General features: G+C 37.5%; 3 protein-coding genes across 3 annotated transcripts; all 3 read left to right on the forward strand.

Annotated features, from left to right (window-relative positions):
* Window positions 1-5,522: 5,522 nt before the first annotated feature.
* Window positions 5,523-6,758, forward strand: LOC109175034. Its single transcript, XM_019324292.1, has 3 exons — window positions 5,523-6,034; window positions 6,237-6,378; window positions 6,468-6,758. The coding sequence occupies exons 1-3, from the start codon at window positions 5,523-5,525 to the stop codon at window positions 6,756-6,758; spliced, it is 945 nt and encodes a 314-aa protein (XP_019179837.1).
* Window positions 6,759-7,980: 1,222 nt separating this feature from the next.
* LOC109175049 (NDR1/HIN1-like protein 12) lies at window positions 7,981-20,393 on the forward strand. The gene is made up of 2 exons (XM_019324306.1): window positions 7,981-7,986; window positions 19,539-20,393. Exon 2 carries the CDS (start codon window positions 19,581-19,583, stop codon window positions 20,229-20,231), a length of 651 nt encoding a protein of 216 aa, XP_019179851.1. The 5' UTR covers window positions 7,981-7,986; window positions 19,539-19,580; the 3' UTR covers window positions 20,232-20,393.
* On the forward strand, window positions 8,869-9,552 carry LOC109175035 (uncharacterized mitochondrial protein AtMg00810-like). The gene has a single exon (XM_019324293.1). The coding sequence runs from the start codon at window positions 8,869-8,871 to the stop codon at window positions 9,550-9,552; it is 684 nt and encodes a 227-aa protein (XP_019179838.1).
* Window positions 20,394-20,634: the final 241 nt, after the last annotated feature.

The following is a 20,634-nucleotide window of genomic DNA, read 5'->3' on the forward strand; positions in this document are numbered from 1 at the left end:
TGCTCAGAGCCTCCTCCCGGGCCAACAGCGCTTGGTGCTCCTTCCTTAGTGCCCCAAGCTCGCCTTCCATCTTGCTCAAAGCCCCTTCCTGGATCGATAGCAGGTCCTTCAGGCTCTTGTTGTCCACGTCTCTAATTTTAACATCCTCAGTGAGCGCGTCCGTCACCCGCCGTCGTTGGGCATGAATGATCTGTCTCTCTAGCAGGGCCTGAAAGTAACAGACGGAGTAAGACACGCCAGGGCAGAGAAAAATAACATAAGTATGAGAAAACTGACCTCAAAAATGTGTCTAAGATAACGCTCTTGCAGCATGTTGACATCCATGGCAACAAGGTGTTCCAAGTCCGCAGGAGGAGCGATACGAGCAGCATACTCAACCGCATCAAGACTCTTATTTATTAACGACGCTCCGGGTGGCACGTCCATTCCCAGTCGGATCAAGTTGGTCCGAACACGCGAGCGGGACTCAGTGGAAGTATCTCCTTGCACCTCGGGGGGTTGAGGGGAAAAGGTAACGGCCGTGGGTGTACGAGTCGGTGGAGGCTGCGTCACCCCCTCGGCAACCTTGGTTGGAGTAGGCGTACGCACCCTCTCGGCGACCTTGGTTGAGGTAGGCGTACGCTCAACGACCTTGGATGGAGTCGGCGTGCGTGCCGACGGAGGCGGCATCACCTCCGCGGCCTCGGCTTGACTCGTTTTACCCTTCTCTACCTTGCTCTTCTTGGAGGGGGGATCTTGTCGCGACAAGTATCGACCGGTTCTCGAAGATGAAGACATGGTACCTGCAATAAAAAGAAGACAAGTTAGAGTTAGTGGTTGATGAATAAAGACTGAATGGTAACAGAAGAGTACCCGTGGGTGAAAGAACAGCCGGATGAGCCCTCACGAAGCCTAAGCCCGTGAGCTTCCACTTGGTAGTATAATCAACGATCGATAAAAGACCATCCCCTAGTAGATCATCTACATCTCGGCGGAGGGAGGGACTCATGTCAAGAGTAGGAGGGCAACGTAAATGGGATCCCCACGTGACACGAAAGGGAGACGGACAACCCACAAGGGTGACAAAGACATATTTGGGTTTCCAATCCTTGTTATAAGTAGGACGGTCCTCAAAGAGTTTGAAATGCGGCCTGCTCGAAACCATGAAAAATCCCTTACCCTCCTGAGAAGCCCTACCAACTATGAAAAGAGCATGGAAAAGATCCAGCGTAGGTTCTATCCCTTTGTCCTTACATATAGAGAGAAAGCCCGCAATTACCTGGTGACCATTGGGAACAAGCTGGCCGGGGGCTATCTCGTAGTGGTTCATAAAATCTATCACAAACCTATGAAGGGGAAACCACAGCCTGACCTGTAGCGACAGAAGGTGGACCCCAAAATACTTATCGAGGGGTGGGTCGGTGATATTACCCTGAGGGTCAGGAGGGAGAGTTAGAACGTCAGGACTAAGGAGACCTCTCATCTCATCCAAATCCCGTGGCCATAATTGAGGCCGTATAGACAGGACGAGGGACTTATCAAGAGCAGAATATGAGGCCTTGCGTTTTTTCTTCTTTTTCAATTGGGGCCTAGATGTGGGCGAATCAACAGCAAACGGAAGAGGGGGAAAATTTTCAAAAAGAGGGGAATCATGCTCAAGTAGTAACCTCGCAAGATGTGGGTACAAAACTGCCTGTCAGGAAAGAAGCGTATTAAAAATAAATAAATAAATAAATAGAGAACCGAGTCCTCGGCCACGAGTTGGCCGAGACATAACTCGGGTGGCCGAGGTGCATGCCTCGGCCACAGCTTCAGCCGAGGCACGCCTTGGCCAAGCAAAAAATAAAAATAAAAAAAATAAAAAAGAAGGGCTGAGGCTAGGCCTCGGCCTTCTGGTTGAGGCGCCGCCTCGGCCAGAAGGCTGAGGCCGCGCCTCAACCAAGGCCAAGGCGCACGCCTCGGCCTCCTGGTCGAGGCGACGCTTCGGCCAGATGGCTGAGGCCGCGCCCCAGCCACAGGCCGAGGCGTGGTGGCTGAGGCGACGCCTCGGCCACAAGCTGAGGCGCGGTGCCTCGATAAAAAGAAAAAAAAAAAAAAAAAAAAAAAAAAAAAAAAAAAAAAGGAGCAAGACATGTATATTCATTAAATACATAAATAAATTGTAAAATAATAATGACAATAGAGACTTACAGAGATGGGGCAGAAGTTGTTGAAGATGTGCTCTCAAACTGCTCGGAGACAAGGGTTTATATTGTAGAGGAGCCTGAGATAAAAAAAGTTAAGTGAAGCAGGAAAGGATTTGGAAAGCACAAATCAGGGATTTGGAAGGCACAAATTAGGGATTTGGAAAATAAAACCACATATCCTAAATCAACCAGGATTCTACACAGGATCAAATAAGATCACAAATCTTAAATCAAGCAGGATTCTACACAGGATCAAGATAGATTCAGCCTTACTCCCAAGTCAACTCAAACACATCCGTTGACTCAGGAGTAGGGGGGACTGGTGACAGGATAATAGGGCTGGCACCCGACCCGGATCACAAATGGGCATCCGACTCAGCATCACATGGGAACCCAACGGGCAGAAATCCAGCGGTTAGGAACTCCAACAGGTGCCACCTTTACTGTCATTGAAGCCAGCATTGAAGCCCCCATTGATGAGAGAGAATTAAAGGCTAGGCTCCCCATTTATGTCCCATGTTGTTACCGTTAGGACTCTAAGTATAAATGGGGCTCTCCTCAGCTAGCAATGGACACACTGTATTTTCTATACTGAGACAAAGCAATACAACTATTGTTACTCTCTTATAACGTTATTATAGTATTATTATTACCGATAACATTATTACCGTCATACTGTTTTATTTTAATTTTATTGCAGTTTCATTTGATAATATAATAAAAATAATACGTAAGACAGTGTCAATTTAGATACACTATAGTGTCTGCCGTTTTGGACCATGGTCAACCACAGTATAATTGCTAGCAATTTATATCGAGCACCAGGGCGCGCATTGCATTGTGCGCCTGATGCAAAACGACGTCGTTTCAGATTTTTTATTTTTTTTTTTGAAATTTCACTACCCTGTGTTCGGCGGTTAATTTTCTTTAAAAAAAATCTCATGTTAATAAATACACATAATTTTATACTAGAATACACATAATTGTATACATGAATGTACATAATTGTATAACAAAATACACATACTTTTTTCTTAAAAAAGATAATACACATAATTTAACATAATACATAATACACATAAACTTTTAACATAATACACATAAACTCTTAACATAATACACATAAATTTCCTGTTTCACATGTACATAATTGTATAAAAAAAATGTATATAATTGTATAAACAAATACACTTAATCACGTTAACTCCCTACATAACTTACCAAAACGACGTCGTTGTGGGAGGCGCACAATGCTATGTGCGCCGTGGTGCAGGGTATAACGATTGATAATTGCTGGTCATATGTTAATTAGTTCGGCCTAAATTACTTGAGCTCCACTAAGGGTCCATTTGGAAAGCAAGAAAATGATTTCTGGAAAATGTTTTCTGAAAAATGAGTCATTTTTCGAAAATCATTTTCCTTTCCGGTGTTTGGTTGCATTTTGGAAAACTGCATTGGTGTGTTTGGTTCATTTTTTAGAAAGTGAGTGGAATTATATAAATAAATATTTTAATTATTTTATTTAAAATATAAAAATATTTATAATAATAATAGTAAAATAATTTTCAATTTAGAATAAGCATAAAAAAAATTTAAAAAGAATATTCATTGGTTTCCGGTCCGCCGTAAACCATGTCTAGTTTCCGCGCAGGAAACCAGATCAGGTTTCTGCGTGGAAACCTGATGGTTATTTATTATTTTTATTTTTATTTAAAAAAAAAAAAAAAAACCTTTGGTTTTCGGCGGAAACCGGATTTCCGCCGGAAACCAAAGCTTAGGAAACCAGTGCTCAGGTTTCTGGCGGAAACCTGCCGAAAACCAGTGAGCCCAGAAGCCAAAAGATGAAGAAGCTAATGAAGATGAAGAAAGTCAGCTTCTCTTGACGTGAAGAAATGAAGAAGTCAACATCCGGAAAAATGACTTCACCTTTAAAAAAGGGGAAGTTGTTTTCTGGAAAAAGAGGCTCATTTTTCATTGACCAATGCTTCATTTTCAGTTGATTTCAAATTTTCCTTCTTTCCAAACATTGGAAACCCGGAAAATGATTTCCATAAATCATTTTCAGGATTTCCAAACACACCCTAATATGGATTGGTGTTGAACAATTCTACATTAGAATTGTTGGGCTAGCTAGTCCTCGGCAAATTATGTTGTGAGCACATGCCCACCTTGCAAGGTGGGCACGGTTTTATATCCATAATTTTGCTCTATATTAATAAAAGATCTCCAATGACTAAAAATGAGGGGAGAAAGAATGGGAGAAAAGGGAAAGAAGGGTTGGTGGGAAAAATGAGAGGAGGAAGGGACTGTCATTTCTAGAGATTGTCTCTTCGGACGCGTGACGCGTGTGGGTTTAGATCCGTGCGCGTGAGCGACACGCGCCAATCACATGGTGCGTGTTGCTCACAAACCACGTGAGACGCGGAGAGGGGAACAACCTATCCCCCACCCCCTACCACCATTTCTATTCAAAAAATTTTCTACAATCCTACTCTTTTAATATATTATTTTAAAATTACACTTCATCTCAATGTCTCCCAATTCAAAATGTCTAGTGATTATGAACATTTCAGTGATGATAATTGGGATGTTGGCAACTATTTGGTTGAACAATCAATTCAAATATTGATAAAATGGAGTGCATCTTCTTCACGATCTACTCGTTCTCGAAGGTACATGCATCAACCTGGACTGTGAGAGTGGTCATGATCGTTTAGTTCAATGATTACTTTAACGATGCTCCCATCTATTTGGATAATTTGTTCCATAGACGTTTTCGAATATTAGAGGATTAATATCTAGTTAGTTAGTTAGTTAATCCCCTTAGTAGTTAGCAGTTAAGGCAATTAGAAGATTAGTATTCTGTTAGCTTAGTTTTATATACAGAAGCACTGTTACATTGCCAAGCATTGTATGAAAACTCTCTGTAAGGTTCCCTTTCCAAGTTCTCAGGTTCTAAGGCTGAGTAAGAGGGTCTTTTCTTTTCTTCTCTCAATTAAATTCCGTAATATGGTATCAGAGCGCTGAGCTGCAGTCATGGCTTGGAACGGCGCACCGATCAGACCACAAGCAGCCGCAACAGCTCCTCCGCCGGCTGCGGCACCATCGAGCAATCCTAACACTACCGGAGTGAATTTCGATCCAAATGACGCTGGTAGTCCTTTCTTCCTACATCCGAGTGAGAATCCCTCGCTCGTCCTTGTCTCTTCAGTCCTTAATGGCCGGAATTATCATCCCTGGGCCAGGGCAATGGAGATGGCGTTGCTGTCCAAGAACAAGTTAGGGTTTGTTGACGGCACCATTGCTGTGCCAAGTGTAGGAGAAGTGAAATTTCCTTACTAGAAATGATGCAATAACATGGTGTCAACTTGGATTATGAGGTCGATCTCCCCAGAAATCGCGCAGACAGTCTTTTGGGTAGGAACAGCCGAGAAGATATGGACCACATTGAAGTCTAGGTTCAGCGAGGCAGATATCTTCAGAATCTCCGATCTGCATGCTGAGATTCATCAAATTAGACAAGGTGATCTAACTGTAAGTGCTTATTTTGCAAAGTTAAAGAGTTTATGGGATGAACTTCAAGTTATTAGACCTCTGCCTACTTGCAAGTGTGAGAGGATGTGCAATTGTGTCCTGTTAGATACTTTGCAGCAGCATTTAGAGAGTGATAATCTCTCAGTTTTCTTAAGAGGTCTCAATGAGACCTATGCCTCTGTCCAATCCCAGATAATGATGACTAAACCCCTCCCCACTGTTGATGAGGCCTTTATGATGATTCAACAACAAGAGAGGAGGTTTAACTGTGGAACAGCAGACTTGCAGATCCAAGAAGCGAGGCAGCATTCTCCTTACTCAAGGGAATGGTTCAGGTTTCAAGAAGTCTTACTCAAATGGTAACAAGAAACCTATCTGCTCTTATTGTGGGTTCACTGGACATACAGCAAAGAAATGTTACAAGAAACATGGTTATCCACCTGGGTGGAAACCAAGAAGTAGAAATGTTAGTTCTGCTAACCAAGTGCAGTTTACATCTGATGAACATCCTGGTGAAAATGGATCCCTGACTTTCAGTCAGGATGAATTTAGAATGCTTAGACAGCTCTTGCAGAGGGATTGTAAAGTTCAAAGCTCATCACCTCTCAGTGGATCTGAAGGGATAGCACCCCAAACCAATTTGATTGCTGCCAATTTGCTCCCAATCTACAGATGGAAGGTACTCATTCTAAACCTTCTAATTGGATATTAGATAGTGGGGCTACACATCATGTTGTTTGCAAACCTGATATACTGACCAATGCTAAGGTAGTTGAAGGCATGTTTGTTGAATTACCCAATGGTGATAAGATTAAAATCACACATGTTGGATCTATTTGTGCTGACAGCTTGGTTTTAGAGAATGTGTTCTGTGTCCCTGGATTCCACTATAACTTGATCTCTATTAGTGAATTAATTAGAGCTTCCAAGTGCAAATTGCTACTGTATGATGATTTGTGTGTTATACAGGATCAGGGATGTGGGAGGATGATTGGATTGGCTAGACTGCAGAGAGGGTTATATCATCTTGTAAAACCTGATTTTTCTGTCTTCAATTAAGTAGAGCATGTTAAGGCCAATGTTTGTATTTCCAGTAGAATTTGGCATGCTAGATTAGGACATTTTTCCTATGAAAAATTGAAACAATTACCTCTGTATGACATGGATTTGAAAATAAATAAAGAGGATGTTTGCAATATATGCCATCTAGCCAAGCAAAAAAGACTGCCCTTCACTAACAGTTCAACTGTTTCCAATGATTGCTTTGATCTTGTATACATTGATATCTGGGGGGACATATCATACACACACTATGTATGGGCACAAGTATTTTTTAACCCTTGTGGATGACTATAGCAGGGCAACATGGGTTTATTTGATGAGACACAAAGCTGAAGCCAGAATACTGGTTCAGAATTTCTGTGCTCTTACTAAGACACAGTTTGGGAAAGTGGTCAAGTGCATAAGAACAGATAATGGACAAGAGTTCAAGATGGGAAGTTTCTACCAAGAGAATGGCATCATCCACCAATCAACATGTGTTTATACACCACAGCAAAATGGTGTAGTTGAGAGAAAACATGGTCAAATTCTAGCAGTTGCAAGAGCTCTTAAGTTCCAAGCATGCTTGTCTGAAAGTTTTTGGGGAGATTGCATACTACATGATGTGTACATCATTAACAAACTCCCTTCAGCAGCTTTAAAAGGTTAGATTCCACATCAGGTCCTGTTCAAAAAGGCTCCACAATATTGTCACTTCAAAGTTTTTGGTTGCCTAGCTTATGCTGCTGTTCAGAAGGGATATCAAAGGAAGTTCTTACCTAGAGCTAGAAAGTGTTTGTTTCTTGGCTATCCAAATGGGGTAAAGGGATACAAACTGTTTGATTTAAACACTAGGGAAGTGTTTATTTCAAGAGATGTGGTGTTTTATGAAAGCATCTTCCCATACAAAGTAGCAAATCAGATGGATGTTCAAGGATCCTGTCAGGATCTTATTTTCCCAAGTGATAACAGCAACATAGAAGAAAGTCTGCAAAAGAGTGTTCAAAGGGAAGAAATAAGAAGTGAGTGTGCCCCCACAGAACCTGATGATTCTGTACCCAGTCTTGCTCAAAATAATGCTGATTTAGAACAGTCTGCTTCACCACAATCTAATTCAGATTCAAGGATCATTTCTCTACAGCCACAGCTCAATCCACAGCCTAGGAGGTCTAGCAGACAGACTTCAAGACCTGGCTATCTCAAGGATTATAACTGCAACTTATCTACTTATAGGACTTCTCCTCATGTCCTATCCACTGTCCTGTCTTATGAAAAGCTATCCCCAAGTTTCAGAACCTTTGCCACCAATATTCTTGGGATCAAAGAGCCCAAGTCTTACAATGAAGCCATTCAGCATGAATGTTGGAGGATTGTTATGCAGGCAGAAATAGAGGCTTTGCAAGCCAACAATACATGGGAATTGACAACATTACCACCCTTCAAGCAACCAATAGGGTGTAGATGGGTTTACAAAGTCAAGTATAAACCTGATGGGACAGTTGAAAGGTGCAAGGCCAGGTTGGTTGCAAAGGGGTACACCCAAACTTGTGGAATTGACTATGTAGATACTTTCAGTCCAGTGGCTAAAATCACTACTATCAGGACCTTGCTGGCTGTGGCAGCTGTCAAACAATGGGAGTTACACCAACTTGATGTCAACAATGCTTTTCTTCATGGAGATCTCCAAGAAGAAGTTTATATGATCCTTCCCCCAGGCTTTGTTCCTAAGCAGCCTGGACAAGTTTGCAAATTAAATAGGTCTCTTTATGGCCTAAAACATGCAAGTAAACAATGGAATGCTAGACTGACTACTGAACTGCTTCACATGGGGTTCAAACAAGCAGTGTGTGACAATTCCTTGTTTACTAGGGGATCAGGCAGTAGTTTTGTGGCACTACTGGTATATGTGGATGATATAGTTCTGGCCAGCATTAACAAGGATCAGATACAGCAGATTAAAGATCACTTGCATACAGTTTTTCAGATTAAGGATTTGGGTAAATTGAAGTTCTTTCTAGGACTTGAGGTTGCCTGAAATCACACAGGAATATCTATAACACAAAGAAAATATGCCTTAGATCTATTGCAAGACACAGGCTCCCTTGAGAGCAAACCTGTGAGATGCCCCATGGTTCAGACCAACAAACTCTCAAAGGATGGAGGTACAGATCTTGAGGATAACTCCCAGTACAGGAAAGTGGTAGGAAAACTGTTGTATTTAACTATCACTAGGCCTGATATCTGCTTTGCTGTACAGCAATTATCCCAATTCTTGGACAGCCCCGCTACTCTTCATTTGCAGGCAGCTCACAGGGTCCTAAGATACATCAAGAATTCCCCTGGACAAGGCTTGTTCTTTCCTGCAAATTCCCAGCTCAAAGTAAGAGGATTTGCTGACTCAGATTGGGCAACTTGCCCTGATACAAGGAAGTCTGTCACTAGCTTCTATGTTTTTTTAGGAGATGCTCTAATATCTTGGAAGTCTAAAAAGCAAAATACCATTTCAAGGTCACCATCTGAAGCTGAATATAGAGCTCTTGCCCTTGCTACTTGTGAAATGCAGTGGTTGTTCTACCTTTTTGAAGTCTTAGAGGTCTGCTTGAAAGACACAGCTGTATTGTTTTCTGATAGTAAGTCTGCCATTGCCATGGCAGAAAACCCTGTCTTTCATGAAAGAACCAAGCATGTAGAGATCGACTGTCATTTGATAAGGGAAAAGATCCAAAAAGGAGTCATAAAGTTGCTGCATGTTCCTACTGAAAGCCAGACAGCAGACATGTTTACTAAGCCCCTACAACCAATGGTGTTTTAGAAGTTTGTTTCCAAGCTGGGATTATATTTTATGTATACTCCAGCTTGCGGGGGGTATTAGAGGATTAATATCTAGTTAGTTAGTTAGTTAATCCCCTTAGTAGTTAGCAGTTAAGGCAGTTAGAAGATTAGTATTCTGTTAGCTTAGTTTTATACACAGAAGCACTGTTACATTGCCAAGCATTGTATGAAAACTCTCTGTAAGGTTCTCTTTCCAAGTTCTCAGGTTCTAAGGCTGAGTAAGAGGGCCTTTTCTTTTCTTTTCTCAATTCAATTCCGTAATATTGAATGTGAAAACATTTGTTTTTGCGTATAGTTCATGCAGTAGAGGGTGGGTTTAAATTATTTCAAGAACGGGTGGATGCTACCGTAAGAAGAATTGAAGTTTATCACCACTTCAGAAATGCACTGCTGTCTTTCGTTAGTTAGTATATGGGTCACCAGCTGATGTAATGGATGAGTATCTATGTATGGGTGTTTGTCGTGCTGTGTTACAAGTATTTGGAGGCCAATGCTTGTGAAGATCCACCGCAGCCGATATCTAACAATTAGTTCACATGCACAAACAAAGAAATAGCTTCCCTGGAATGTTGGGAAGTCTTGATTGTATACATTGGGAGTGACAAAATTACCCAGTAGCTTGTAAGGGACAATTCACACCCGGTGATCACAAAGTACCAACTATTATGCTTGAAGCGATCATACCACACGACTTGTGTATTTGGCACGTATTGTTAGGGGTTGCAGGATCTCGTGATGAAATAAACGTCCTTAATGAGTCGCCATTATTCAATGATGTCTTTAGATTCCGATATGTCATCTAGTATGCGCACAACAAAAAAATCGAAAACGTCATCACCCAAACAATACATGCCCGCTGCAATTGAATATGATAGTATTAATTTTGTCCTATTGGATAAAAGGCTGCCAAGAGGAAAGATAAAGGCAAAGTGGAAAATTCTGAACCCGCTATCGATCGACTAGGAGCAAGAATTGATAAATACGCAATGGCAATAGAAAAAATCGTTGCTACAAAAAGAAAGGAGCGCATTGGCAAAAGAAAGACGCGGGGGTAATGGAATTTGAAATATTGAATAAAGATACTTCATAAATGACGAAAGACAACTAGGAAATCACAAAATAGTTCGCGACAATATCATATAGAAGATATATCCACAATAATTCAATGTAATTTTTCATTTTATTTATGCTTTTGTATTTTTATTTTATTTATGATTTTGTATTTTTTTTTATTTATGTATTAAATTTCAAGTTTAATTTAAATTCCACTCGTATAGATATTTAATATTTTTATGAAATTTCAAGTTTAATTGCTTAAATTAAATTTATGAAATTTTATTTTATAAAATCAAAAAAAATATTTTATTTCGTTATTTAAATTATCTTATTTTAAAATTGAAATTAGAATATATGTGTGTGTGTGTGTGAAATACTCATTATTATTTACAAAGTACGGAGTAGTATCTATTCTAAATTTTCTCAAACATTTTCTATAAAGTTGAAATTATTAATTATAGAAAAATGAAGATTATAGGGTGATATGAAATAGTTAGACTCACAAAATAAATAAATAAGGGGAGAAGGGTTGTTAATTTCTTAAAGAGCATATGATGTCATTTACCAATTTTCACACCAACACCACACCATTACCACCACCACAATCACCATCAACACCACTGCCACCACCATTTTCACCATCGTACCAGACCACAACCACCACTACCATTATCACAACCACTAGCTACCACTACCACCACCATCACACCACCACCACCACCACCACCACCACCACCACTAACACTACCACCACCACCACCATCACCACCACTAACACTACCATCACCACCACCACCACTACCATCATCACTACGACCACTACTGCCACCACCACCACCACCATCGCAACCAACGCCACCACACTACCACTACCAATACCACACTACCATCACCACCACCACAACACTACCACCAACACCACCACACTACCACCATTTATATTATTATTATAAATGTTGTTATATTCTAAACAAAAATGTAAAGGGTTTAATTATACAGTTCTTCTCATTTTCCGAAAAAAGAACCAAAACACTAAGACAATTTTCTAATTAAAATGCAACCAAACACTATAAATAAAAATATTTTCTGGAAAATGACTCTTCCTAGCTTTTAAACACACCCTAGAAAAAGAATACGATAAACGTAGAAAATAAGAATTATATATGATTGCACATATATTGCTGGAAACTTCAATGATGTTCAATATGATACGCTAAAGAATTTAAAACTAATAAACAATTCTCATAGAATGTCAAACTTAAAATATTGTAATTATTAATCTTCGACTAATTTAGCTAGGGATTGCATGTCCAAATAACTATTCTAATGAAAGTGGTACACTAAACCTAGAAAATAAATTAATGGTCAAAACCAATAAACCATGACCTCGATTGTATGTAAATTTTACATGCTAAACAATACAATTTTTTTTTTTTAAATGTTATTACTTTATGGTGAGAGGAAAGAGTGCTTTAGGGACTAAACAACATTAAAGATATTTTGACGATCAATTTGTCTAGGTCAAAAAGTTAACTTTAGTATTTCGTAAACAACTTTTTATTTTATCTCAAATGTTTTGACTATATATGTTTTATTTTAAAAGTTCTTTATTATTATTTTTTTAATTTTTGGAATGTAATAAAAGGCATTCCTTCTAATTTTACACATACCTCCTTAAATGTACTAATAATATCGTTAAATGAAAAATACGAAATATCTTTAAATGTCACTTTGCAATTCAAGTTAAATTCAAACAACTAATGGTTAATGTAATTAATTGGTCAAGTTGCCCGGGTTGGAGTTCAACCTTTTAGAAGAATTAATTGGTCAAATTCATTAATGCATTTAGCTAAATAATTAAGGTAATTAAACATCTAATTGCTGATCATCAAGTCATCATATTTCCTTTATCATAGAGACACAGCGCCTATTAAAAATAAATCTTTTTCAAAAGTATTTTTGCTTCTTATTTTGTTTTCAAATGTATTTTTTTTCTTTATATATATATATATATATATATATATATATATATATATATATATTGTAATTAATAATAATACAACGATAACAATAAATTGTAAAAACTACTTTAAGACTTACGTAAATAGCACAATATACTTATGCCTTTATATTTCAATTTACATTTAATCAGTTAAGAGTGAATCGCTAATTTATCAAACATGTTTCTATAACCAGCTAATACTATTTGCTAGTCAAACCAGCTAACACAATAAAGTATCAACTATCCATTATCAGTTAATTGACAAACGCCCCCAGTATCTTTTAACAAAAATTGAATACAGAGTATTTGTTTATGAGTCAGTATAAAAATATAATATTTTCATTAAAAAATATTATCTGTCTTATGTGAGGAAGTTTTACACAAGACTAACCATTAAATTTTTGTATCATATATCACAAAAATGAATGATGCCATATAGCCAGCTCCTATTGACCCTTTGATGATATTTGACGGTAAATATATTATCGAAGAATATAATCGATGACTACAAGTTGTATTGCCTAAGTGTTTTGGTACAAGAAATAGAATGTCGCTGCTCAGCCAAGAATTCCCTACTTATACCAGCCTCAGTCATAAATAACGGTTACATCATAATGAGAAGCCGAACACTTTATTTCTCTTAAACCTTGTCTGGAATGATGAGCGGTAGTATCTAGTGGAAATTATAGAATTTCCGACCACCTGAAAGTGATCTTAAATCAAGTTGATATCAAAAAATGGTCGGAAATAGCAACAAAGGTTTTTCCGGATACCAAAAGTGATCGGAACAAGACTTTCGACTTGATTTCAGATCACTTTCAGGTGATCGGAAATTCCATAATTTCCAGTAGTGGTAAATGATCCCGCAGTAAATGATTTTGCCCGTTAGATTTCTTGATGTTGTTCCGGGTCAAGTACTTGTTGGTGGCCCAGGTCGGGTGCTTATCTTATTTCTCTATCAATATTAAAAAATAAACAAAAGGAGCAAAAAATACTACTTTCGGGCACTTTCCTTAACCAAAAAGTAAACAGCAAATGCTTTACAGGGTGAGTTCGACACGGCAGCCCCACAGCCTTCTGTAGAAGTCATTTTCTTCAGATTCGATCTCCATATATGTCTTCATCCTCTTTTAGTTTGTACAAACCTAAATCATTACCCAGTATTAATTAAGAATGACCCAAGTTTTCTAATCATGTCTTCAATATTCTTTTATTTTATTTTCCCATATCAACTAATTAGTGTTTGCGTTTATTCTATTTAAAAGTTTGGTCCTATACTTAAAACTTAGTTATAAACACGTATAGTGTAACTATATATTACAAGAAATTTTTTTTTAAAAAAGTATAAAGGAGAAAACTGATATAAATAATAATTAATATATTATGTATAATGAATTGAAGACATGTAATATTGAAAATAATCGTAAAAAAAGTAAGCACAATTTACAACTTATTATATTTAATGATGTTATTTATAGATGTGCAGAAAATTTAAAGGGAAAAGAAGAAAGAATAAGCAAATTTGAAAAGAATTTATGAATAGTAATATAACAGAGAAAATAATATAAAAATTAACATTACATCTCATTGCACCAGAATTTTATTTATTTATTTATTTTTTTGAAAGCACACAAGAATTTTTTATTTCTATTAAAAAATTAATATCATTAACTTTTATATAGTTTTTCATATAAATACTATATTCCTCCTAAAATATATTTACTTAAAATTTGATCTTTATGCCATTTCTTTAAAAAATTCGGTACTATGGTTGAGCGTTCCTTCATTAGAAAAATTAAATCCATTCAATCTGACCTAGGAGCTGAATAAACAAAATTACACCACTCCTTTTTCCAGTTAAGAATAGGGATGACAATGGGTCGGGTGTGGGTCGGGGAGGGCTACATCCATCACCCGACCCACCTTATATTTTCTCCACCCACCCCCACCTCTAACCCGCATCGGGTGGACTTTTTCAGAACCCACCCCCACCCCCACCGAGTGCGGGTGCCCACTACGGGTATCCACCACTTATCATCTTATTATGTTTTTCAAAAATAATATTTAAATTATTTACACATAATAAAAAAATAAAATCCATTAGTGATACTAAAACATAAATAATGGAAATATTTAAATATAATAACTAAATTGTTAATTTTTAAAAATAAACTTAGTAGTTTTGATATAAAAAATAGTAAAAAGATACACGGAGTTATATAAACTATTATAAATAACTACATACTAGTATTTATTTTACTATTATATATATATATATATATATATACACACACACATGGTGGGTCGGGTGGGGTTCTAGGCGGGTCTTGTACATAGAACCCGAATCCAACCCGACCCACCGCGGGTTTTCTTTTTTAAGACCCACCCCCTACCCACCACCCACCATCACCCAAAAAAACCCGATCCATGCGGGGTGGATTCAGGTGGATATCCACGGGTCGGATTGAAATTGCCATCCCTAGTTAGGAATCACTCATAAACAATCTTGTGCCTACACTCATGAACAAAATGGTCCTGTCGAAAGAAAACATAGACACATAGTTGAAACGGGTCTAACTCTCATGGCTCGTGCCTCTGTTATGTATAAATTATGAGATTTTGCTTTTGAGAGTGCTGTATATTTAATTAACAGAATGTCATCTAGTATTTTAAATAACTTCAGTCTTCACCATAAGTTGCATAAATCCGCTCCATCCTACTCTTTTCTTCGTGTCTTTGGGTGCCTATGTTATCCATATTTGCAACCATATAATCGCCACAAGATGTCCTACAGATTCTCCCTGTGTCTTTCTAGGTTATCTTGAGTCATTCCGGGGTTATAGGTGCATGGACTTACAGACTAATAAGGTTTATGTGTGCAGACATGTGTGGATTGATGAGGCTATCTTTCCATTTGCTACTAAAAGTATTTTGCAGACACCACAGACTCCTCAAACCACTCTATGGGCAGAATCGATCCTACATGACACTGCTATTGCTGTGATGACGGCTCCACAAGAGAAACCGGCGGGTGGAGAGGTCCCGCCAGTCCCGCCCGCGGGAGACCCTCACGAGTCCATGGACCCCGCGGGTACTTCTAACGGGCGCACACAGCCCGCCGAGTAGCTGGTTGCTGCGCCGTCTTTCGTCGCCACTCGACCGAGTAGATGTCTGTGCCGAAGTTACGTGGATAGTCTCCTTGCTGCGAGAGATTAAAGTGTCAAGTACATCTATTCCAAAGTTATGGTGTGACAATCTTGGTGCTACTTATATGTGTGCAAATTCCATCTTCCATGCTCGTACCAAGCACGCGAAAATTGAATATCACTTCGTTCGAGATAAAGTTACTTCTGGAGACATTGAAGTTAATTTTATCTCCACAAAAGATCAACTTGCAGACATATTTACAAAAGCTTTACCTAACTCTATATTTTCTTTTCTTAGAGACAAGCTATATGTTACTAGTATACCATGTACTTGAGGGGGAGTATTAAGACTCTTTGTATTTGAGTCACATTTTGACTCCCTATCCTAGTCATCCTATGATTCTCTCTTGTATATATTCTATCAATATGTACAGTTGTAATTATCGTTCATCTAATACTTTTTTTTGAATGCATCGTTCATCTAATACAGTTTATACAGTTCTCATCTTTATTACTCAAGGGGAGGGGGTGTTTGGCAAGCTATGTACATTGAAGAAGTCCTTGTATGGCCTAAAGTAGTCTCTGCCTGTATGGTCTGGGACATTTAGTGCACTTGTTGAGTTTGGTATGCGTAAGAGTGGTTGTGATCATATTGTATTTTGTAAACATACTAACAATAAATGTATTTTATGATAGTGTATGTTAATAATATAATGATAATAGGGGATTATGTCGAAGGGATTGATGCACTTAAATCCTTTCTTAAAGATATGTTTCGCACTAAAGATTTGGGATTGTTGAAGTATTTTTTTAGGCATTGAGGTGAATTACTTCCGGAAAGGAATATTCCTTTCACAGAGGAATTACAGGGTTGATGAATTTGCTTGAAGATATTGAGTTACTACTTACTAGGCTCATATACTTGCCCATATATCTCATTTCTATTCCAACTCATAAAATACATTATTCTAATACATAAAGTACATTATTATAACTCATAAAATACATTATCTTACCCTAAAATTTTCATTATTCTAACATGCAGCTCGCGGAGTAAGGAATTTATTTTTAACATCAAAACGAGTTGTTTTGGACCTTGGTCCTATCCACACAGTTATGTGGACCACGGTCCATACAATAATTTGTCGATCTATTAGTAGTGAAAGTCAAAGAGGACTTTATTCCAATGCAATCATTATACATATGGACTATGGTTCACCTTACAAGATGGGTCATTGACATAAAGTTCATTATTAGTATATGCAATGTACATTTTTAGTGCATTGAATATTCATTTTCTGTGTAGTGAATGTCCATTTTAAGTATATTTCCAAAGAATGAACTTCCAATACATTTAAAATGAATATTCAATATACAAAAATAAACATTTATCAATTACCCATATCGCAATGTAGATCATAATACATAATATAATTTGTTATTCCAATGAAGTGGAAAGGCTAATAATAAGGGAGAGAAATTTCAACGTTTTGTCTTGCTTAGTCTAGCCCCTATTGTTGTATTTTTAAATTTTAATTTGGCTACATTTAGTCATATAATTAAGTAATCAAGGACAGTTTAGTAATTTTATAATCTTAACTTCCTTTCATTATTTAATAAAAATTCATAAACAATATAATAAACAAAAAATTAATAGACATTTTGATAAAAATATATAGTATTTTTTAAAAAATATTATATCATTTATAATTATTTTTTGAAAAGGAATAGAAAATTAAAATTATGAAAATTAAGCAATTACTATTCTATCTCTGGACACTTTAAAGCCTCAATTTTTTTATTTTTTTAAAATTTCCAATTATTCCAAAAAGTGTTCCACCTTGGGATTCTAGATGCATGGGAGCAAAAAGATATCCCGGTATCCATTATCTACTATGTAGCTTCTATTTCACTCAACCCCCATCATCACATTTAACAAATTAAAGTAAGAGCAAAACTTTGGAGATATACTTTATTGTGAAACTTTGCATGACGATACCCATAGATCCCACAAGTGTATGTATATTCATGGTAGGATATGTCTCAACCCTACATCGGAAAAGAGAAGCAAATCGCCATTATTAGTGATCCCCAATCACTATCTCTACATTAACGATTGGGATTGAAAGGACAAACAAACAAAAGGGGAAAAAAAAAAGTCTCCTTACTAAATATTAATGGTCAATTATCATGTTTGGGAATGAAAAGTAAGGGATATATATGTAATATACATCTTAATTAACACTAAAATCTTTTAGTAGATCAATGTATATTAATAGAGAAGTAAATTTTTGTGCTAATTAAGTGTTAATAGACTTTAAAATTTTGGGCAGAGTTAAGCAAGCGACATGTGTTTAAAGTCTTTCCACCTAGAAGTATTTGTCTTTTACTTGTTGGAGTTGTTGGAGTTGCTTGATGTCTTGAACCCATTTCATTTAAAGGTTTAAAGGGTATAATTGTGATCTTTTTAGGAGATATAAAAACAAAAATATAATTAAAACCGTCAAAGAGTTGAAATATTATATTAAAAACGATTAGACAATGAAAGTGTATAGGGAAGTAGCTTGGTTAACCTGAGTGGTCAGGCACTCTCATCCTTTAAGAGAGGTCGGAGGCAATTTATATCCTACACCACGGCGCGCGTTGCACTATGCGCCCAGATGCAAAACGACGTCGTTTTAATTTATTTATTTTTTTTGAAATTTCCCGCCCCAGTGAATGGCAGTAGTTTTTTCTTTAAAAAAACCCCACTATTCAAGAATGTACATAATGTTATACTAGAATACACATAATTGTATACATGAATGTACATAATTATATAACAAAATATACATACTCTTTTTAAAAGATAATACACATAATCTAACATAATACATAATAAACATAAACTTTTAACATAATACACATCAACTATTAACATAATACATACAAATTCCGCGCCTCCCAAAACGACCCCAAAACGACGTCGTTTTGGGAGGCGCGCGGCGCACAGTGCTATGTGCGCCGTGGTGTAGGGTATAACGATTGGAGGTCGGAAGTGCCAACCCCCTCTCGTATAAAAAAATCGATTTAGTCAACATTTTGCCCTTAATTGGGCCAGCCCAATGAGAATGTAGATTAGTCTGAATATGGTACGGGCTTAAAGGTGTCTGTTACAGTTAGCAATAGTTATGTCATAGACCTGAGTCCACAGAATAATTTGCCAACAGTTAGGGCATATTTTTTACTTGACTCCACCTTGCAAGGTGGATCCGAGTCCATGGCATAACTGTCGATTTGAACTGGCCTCTATTAGAAATATAATCAAACTTTTTGCTATACGGGACAAATCCAAAACATTGTGATAAACATAAAGGAATTTAGAAACAAAGTGATTAATATTAGCCAAACAATTGTGTCCATGATACGTCCACAAACTGATTGAGCAACTAAAAGATACCAAAATAAAACGAAATTGATCAAAATTTTAGTAAAGTGAGATTACTCAACATTCTTAGCAGTTAAGAAATTCACACACACACACACACACACACACATATATATATATATATATATATATATATATATATATATATATATATATACACACACACACACTCAACCTCAACTAACCAAGAATATCTGGTAAGTCAAAAAGCAAATAATTGCTTCTTTCTACCACTAGTTGTGCATGATTAGGAGGTAGGACTTTCCTTTATTTAACCCCAACATCTCTTATTCCTTAGCATTGTAAACTATACTCCTTATATTATTATATCCCAGGCCACCTCCTCGGCTACTTGGCTTCTTGCAAGCTTGGCAAATATGTCTCAGATAACAGACATTAGTAAGTCTCCAAAACACTGTGCCAAGAGAGACTTGAGCATTATTCAAAAGTTGAGATTCAAGAACAAGATCTTCTTCACCATCTTTACATTGCTACTCTCTATTCTCTCAATCATAACCCTTGTCTGGCTCACTCTCCACCCCTCCAAGCCACACTTCTCCCTCACACAAGCCGATATCTATCAGCTCAACCTCTCGTCTCCTCGCCTCCTCAACTCCTCCATTCAACTCACCCTCCTCTCCAAGAATCCCAACACAAAAGTGGGTATCTACTACGATGAGATTCAAGTTTATGCATCCTACAAGGGGCAGCAGATCACTCTCTATACTTCTCTCCCACCATTCTATCAAGGCCACGAGGAATCTAACCTTCTCTCGGCTTACCTGGTGGCTGGGAATGGCCTCCCCGTGGCTCCTTCGTTTAGCTATGAAGTCCAGCGCGATCAGAGCGCTGGAAGGTTAGTTTTGATGCTTAAGGTGAATGGGAATTTGAGATGGAAGGTGGGGACTTGGGTTTCTGGGAAATACAGGTTTAATGTAAACTGTGTTGCCATGATGCCTTTTGGAGTTTCCATGCCATCTGGTCCCTTGATTTCTAAGCAGGGAACTCAGTGCTCCACTTCAATTTGAACAAATTAAGATAGTTATACTAATACTTGCTATCTACCATGCATCTTAATTCTTATAGTATGTAGTTTATCATATCATCAGTCTTTCCTAAATAATTAATTTTATTTCTTGACTCTTATATTGTAAATCAGATTATATATATGAATGGAATTTCTTATGATATATAGTTCAGTTCCCAACTTAGATTATACAGTGGTGTTGCATTTTATGGTGGATTTTGAAAGTGAAGACCTCTTTTGCTGCTTTCGTATTACAAAGATGGGATAAGAAAAGCAAGATTCTTGGCTATTCTTTCCTATGCATCATTGGTGTTGGACTGAGTCGGTAAAGGGCCAAGTCCATCAATTGGTGGTTAGGAGTCTTAGTGGGCGGAGGTCGGTAAAAGGGAAAAATCTATCATCAA

The sequence above is a fragment of the Ipomoea nil genome, unplaced genomic scaffold (genome assembly GCF_001879475.1).
Source record: "Ipomoea nil cultivar Tokyo-kokei standard unplaced genomic scaffold, Asagao_1.1 scaffold0681, whole genome shotgun sequence".
Taxonomy (NCBI): Eukaryota; Viridiplantae; Streptophyta; class Magnoliopsida; order Solanales; family Convolvulaceae; genus Ipomoea; species Ipomoea nil.